The following is a 6,000-nucleotide window of genomic DNA, read 5'->3' on the forward strand; positions in this document are numbered from 1 at the left end:
GCTGAAGGCTCCAATGTCACCTCACATGACATTTTGTGAGGGCACATAGTGCCATCCAGTGGTGTGTCAGAGTAAAAGCAGCCTGGCCTCTTTTCTGCCTTTGCCCTTGTGTATCTACTCATCTCTTTCTTCCTCATATCTTTTCACCTGCATGAGCAGTCTTGTTTTGCGCACGTACAGCTCACAGCTTTTATTACTTAGAGTGTAGAAACGAAGGGCAACAAAAGAGTACACTTTCATTTCACATCAAACCTCTATTATTTTCTGATAAACCCTCCCCTCTGCCTCAGTAAAGTGGCTTTCCCTTGGCTTTGCTACCCTGCGTTGCCGTGGAAACCGATGGTGTTACTATAGCGACAGTAGGCCCTCGGAAAAAGGGTGGTAAATGATAGGGTTGGCAGGGTTCAGCCGTGCCGCATGTCAAGTGATTAATTTCCCCAGAAGTTGGCATCACATTCATTCTCTCAGCATCTGTTGAGTGAAAGAAAGAAATGAAAGAAAATAGAAAAAAAAAAAAAAAAGTACTTTCTTGGTTTATTGCAGTTTTTTTTGTTGTTTGTTTTGTCTGGGAGTTGATTTTATGTTCTCAAGAGTCTGCCATCTCTCGTTTTTCTCTATGTCCTCCCTTCCTCTGTCACAGAACCAGAGAATAAACAACTCTCAGTCTGCTCAGTCATTGGCCACCCCTGTGGTATCAGTAGCAACTCCCACTCTACCAGGACAAGGCATGGGTGGTTACCCATCTGCCATCTCAACTTCATATGGTACTGGTATGTACAACAGTGCACTGTGTGCTCTTTATACATTAATTTTTTTTTATTTTTTTTTTGTCCATTAACACCAGCTTATTCTATTTAATTACGTTATATATGTTTTAAATAGTGTGATATCACTTCCATTGCCCTGTATTATACCCATATGATCCAACAAATCAATTTGTGTTTAAGAAGTTACACATCAGTAAAAAAATTATACATTGTCTAATTGCAGGTATACAGTATGTGTTCCTTTTTTTTTTTTTTTTATCCTTTCAAATTTTAGTGTTATACAACCATTGGACAGCAGAGGGTGTTATTGTCCCGCTTGCTGACATGGAACATATTGATGTCACAGCACAGTTTACTTGAGCTGCTTTCTCTATGCAACTTTGTTTGAACTTCTTTGAACTACCGATAATCTACATCTTCTTTTTCTGTATGTTTGTACAGAGTACTCCCTGAACAGTGCAGACCTGTCCTCCCTGTCCGGATTCAACAGTGGCAGCTCCCTACACCTTGGCTCAATGAGTGGGTGGCAACAGCAACACCTTCAGAACATGCAGCATTCAGCCCTCGGACAGCTAGGGTGAGTGCACTGAGCTCCTTTAAAGTGTTGTTGGGGAAAAGCATGATGCAACACGTAAATTATTACCACCAATTTTTTTATTTTTTTTATTTTTTATTTTTTTAGATGACACACTCAGAAATTTAGACTCCTTTACTGTTCTAAATCTTCCCTGGCAAGGTCCAACACAAATGATACCTCGCGTACCGCATGCATACGGACACTCACGAAAACAGCATGTTTGTGTGCGATACGCTGACTTAAAAATCACTTTGTTGCCTGCTCTGTAACTCTGTAACCCCTTGCGTTTCCTTTCCTTCCAACAGAAATTGCTCTAGCTCTCACTTATGTCAGGGTTCAAATCTCTCGCTGCCCTCTGCTCAAAGCCTGCACATCAAGTCCGAACCTGTTTCTCCTCCTAGAGATCGCAGCACACCTGGGGGCTACGGTGGTGGGGTACCACCTCCCCAGAACCCCTCGTCCCGCCAGGACTCGGGACGCTCCCCTGTTGATAGCCTGAGCAGTTGTAGCAGCTCCCACGAGGGCAGCGACCGTGATGAGCACAGGAATGAGTTCCACTCACCTCTGGGACTGGCCCGGCCCGCCCTGGATGAGCGTGAGAGCCCCTCCATCAAACGGGTGCGCCTCTCAGAAGGATGGGCGACATGATAGCTCTATCCTCTCCCCGGCAGTGCCCCAAGTTGCCCTGAGCCCCCCACAATGCAGCATTACGATGCCCCCCAAGTCAGCTTCCTCCTCTTCCTCCTCTCACTCGATATCACGAGTCACTCACCACCCAACCCCGTGGCCTCTCTCCTTTTATCTCTGTAACACTGAGGGAAAGAAAAGGGACAACCCTTTTCAAAAATCTCTTTGTAATTTCTTTTCCTTTTTTATTTTTCCTTTTTTATTTTTGCTGAGTGTGCGTGTGCTATACATATTGACATTATATAAACCAGTGGGGTGTTGTAACAGGGGTTTGGGAGTGTGGGTGTTGGTTGGGATGGGATCTGGGGGTATTTTTATTTGTTGGGGAACTATGCATAAATTGTATTGTGTGTGGATAAAAAGAATCATGTATGCATATATCTTTACACGCGTGTATGTGTACATATATGCATATCAACAATTTAAAAAAAAAATAGTCAGGTACTCTGTTTCATAAAACGTACTTACAATTTGCCTCAGCGATATATCAGTAACTAGAGACAAAAAAAAAAAAAAAAAAAAAAAAAGAAAAGAAAAAAAAACATTAACATGAGAGTGTGTCCAGTGGAAAACACCTTAGCACTTGAGTTGGACAAACAATACATGTGTACAGTATCAGTTTCATTGCTATATACCTTCTCTGCAGTTCTCCCTTGCAAAAATGTGTGTTAACATTAGATGATGTCATGTTGCAGGTTCAACGTATTTATGTAAATAGCGGGTCAAGGGGGGAAGGGCAGGGGTCAAAAGTTGCCGACATTACAAGATTTATTTACTCACTAAATGAAAAGCTATTATGCAACATTTGAAGGATTGTACAGGTAAACAGACAGACCCGATGCTAGGTGTGTGGAACCTTTGGCGATATTAGCACTCCTCTTAAAGAACGGAGTGAGGACCACCATTTGATCTAAGAGCTACGTTGGTGTAATCAAGAAAACTCTGGATCTAGTATTAACTATTCAGTATTGATAAACAAAAAAAGAAAAAACAATTGTACGATACACTTGCTTATATTTTCATATGAAAGGAATACAATGCAAAGCATTTTTGTGGCTTTTTGTAGTTTCTATAAGCCAGAATGTGTTTTTTGATAGCTTTGCTAATAAGAGATGGATAGTTCACCCGGAGAGGAGAGGGGGGGAGGGGGGAGGGGATGAAAAACAGCCATGAAAAACAGACTGAGATCCAATGCTTTGCTGAACTGTTTTATCTTTGTAGAGGTTTGTTTTTAAACGTGTATTTCTAATTATATATAATAATGGTAATATTAAGAATCTTTAAAAAAAAAAAAATCTGTGAAATTAACATGCTTGTGTATAGCTTTCTAATATATAAATATATATAATAATGATTTTTGTTGGTTTCTTAGTGGAGTTTTTATGTGCAGTTGCACATGTTGTCTGGTTTGTTTAATTTGAACTCTGAACAGTGCTGTTCGGGGCTGTATTTAGAGACTAACCTTAAAAACCAGCTGGAAAGCATTGCCAGGGTTTGTGTGATGTAAAGGAAACAGGCCTGAATGCTGAAAAACAACCTGCTAGTGGAAATGTCATGAGACTGGAACTGAGGACGGCACAGAAATAGATGTTGATGTACATGGCTCTCGCGTTGATAAGGAAATATGACTGACCCTTAGTCTCTAGATGCATGTTTATGCATCAGATGTTTCATTGTGAATCTTAATTATCTAATTTAATAAGTTAATATAATAAAACATTTTTGGCGTTATGGGTTTTCTATTCCACCTCAAATCTTCAATCCAATCTTAACTTGTGTTCAACATGTTGCACAAGCTCAGAGCCAAACTGTACAGTCTCCTTTCGAAATGTATTTATATAATGTGATTTTGCAAGTGCATTGTGATTAATTGCCCCTGGTAATTTGCAAACCTCATTTGATTCTGTGTCGTCCCATCACTCCTCATGTTCCAGTCTTCAAAACAGGGTTCCAAATCATTTACCACGTCACTGACAGGTCAGCTTAAGATTCAAAAGGACAAATTGATCATGCTGGTATGGGAGAAGCACAATTTTTTGTTTTGTTTTTTGTTTGTTTGGTTGTTTTTTCTAGATGAATAGCTGTTTTGATTTTCTCTTTTTTAAACAATGAAACTAGCCACATATCTCTCTGCCTCCCACTCCTGTATCTGCTGTCACTTAAATGTTATGATATTTCTATGTGCATATTTCATGCAGGTTCACTATGTTGTTTCTGTATACAGTCTGTGTAGTCAAATGGGGCAGAGCCTCTATAACGGTGTTCTTCTCTCTCTCTCTCTCTCTCTCTCTCTCTCTCTCTCTCTCTCTCTCTCTCTCTTTTTTTTTAAACTTCAATACAAAAAGGTTGAGAAAAAAATAAACATGATGTTTCAGGCAGCATAAGTGTGGAGAAACCAAAGCCAGTGGCATTTCTGTGTTGTAAACTCAACTTTTATTTTCACATTCATTTATGGTTTTTGCAAGCATTGAAACAAGATAATAAAAGAATTTGCTCAAATGTACAATTGTTTTCACATTTCAATTTCAGTCAGTCAAATGTAGCTTTAGCGTTCAAGCTGCGTTGTCCATAACAAACACAATAATTGACCTGTTTTGTTGTGGCTCATTTGTCTCTCTGTGCATTGCATTTGAAAAGTGCAAAAACGTATTTTGTATCGACACTTTATAATTCACTCGAAATCAATAGAATCATTCAGGCCCAATCATGTGAAACTCATGCTTGTTGTCCAAGTCATCAAACCACATTACACACTAATTATCATGCGACTTGCTCACTGAATGAAATAATGCCAACGTGTGCTGGCAGTTCATTAGAGTGCTATAGTTTTGACAATAATTTCAACCAAAGGCATGGAGAAAACTTGTCTTTATATATCTTTTGTTCTTTTTGTGTTTGTTAAATTTGAAGCCATTCTTTTTCATCATCTGTTGATCAGTTGTTCTTTGTCATTATTACAATAGACTAAATGTTGGTACCTCAAAATTGACCCAAGCAGTACCTCACCTGATCTTTTGATACAGTAAGTCACTTGCAGTGCAAAGGGTAGACCATACACCTGTACAGCCATGTGTAATAACATTTGCTTAAGGTCCCGGCATTCACTTGGGATTCTTTGTTGTTCCACTGTGTTTGTGGTTTATTTAAGTTGTAACTGAAAAGCTGAAAAGGAATAAAAAAAAGAAAAAAAAAGAAAAGAGTAATATGTTAAAATACTTAAAAGTCAGTCTGTAGTATCAATGTAGCCTGTATAAACCTGAACATGGGGGAAGTTTGGAACTAATGTTTTCTGGAACGCAAGAGCGGCTTTCAGCGGCATAAGCTGGCCTTTGTCGCCACTTGAGACTAAGATGGTATTGAATTAATTCACATCTCTGTAACTCAAGGGTCTTGATTCAGCTGTATGTAGTGAAAACGTATGGGGATGGAATAAAAGTCTCCTCTGCTGGAGGGAAAGGCTATTTGTATTTTGCAGAGATTTCAGTAAAGTTACTGGCTTTCTTAGTTATCCTGATGTGACTTGGTGTGATTTCATTGTGTTTGACTTGTTTCTACATGTATCCCGAAAACACTGATTTCTTTCATGCCATGCAAACTCACAAACACCACATCAACATGAAAATCCTCCATGAATGGAAGTCAGTACATGGTGCCATAGCAACCTCACTTTAAGATGATATAAATTGCACGAGACTGAAGAACGGCATCATGTTTTACATTTGCTTCGTTATATTTACTTTAAAACAAATCTGGAATTTTAAATATTCATGCTAAAGACATGTAAAACTAAGATTTATCTCACTTAAAATTACAGTGACATCATCTTTCACAATGATATATTAAACTACAGATAGATCACATTGATCTTACATTCACAGTGAAACCACATGTTCACAAATAATACCAACACAAATTAGGGAACCATGAACACACACACACACACAATGGTCAAGGCCTACTCCAGGGAAA

At 39.0% G+C, this 6,000-nt stretch overlaps 1 protein-coding gene across 9 annotated transcripts in view; it reads left to right on the forward strand.

Annotated features, from left to right (window-relative positions):
• The window catches only part of mef2cb (myocyte enhancer factor 2cb), a 70,892-nt gene extending 67,716 nt beyond the window's left edge, over window positions 1-3,176 (forward strand). For all 9 annotated transcript variants that reach the window (XM_069699902.1, XM_069699901.1, XM_069699906.1 and 6 more), the window contains 3 exons: window positions 641-770; window positions 1,209-1,344; window positions 1,650-3,176. In XM_069699902.1, the coding sequence (XP_069556003.1) occupies window positions 641-770; window positions 1,209-1,344; window positions 1,650-1,992 (609 nt within the window). In that variant the 3' untranslated portion in view covers window positions 1,993-3,176. The remainder of the gene's footprint in view (window positions 1-640; window positions 771-1,208; window positions 1,345-1,649) is intronic.
• The last annotated feature ends 2,824 nt before the right edge of the window (window positions 3,177-6,000 follow it).

This window comes from Brachyistius frenatus, unplaced genomic scaffold, assembly GCF_029030835.1.
Source record: "Brachyistius frenatus isolate BFR_SWC_R1_liver_20210118 unplaced genomic scaffold, ASM2903083v1 Contig_31, whole genome shotgun sequence".
NCBI classification, from domain to species: Eukaryota; Metazoa; Chordata; class Actinopteri; family Embiotocidae; genus Brachyistius; species Brachyistius frenatus.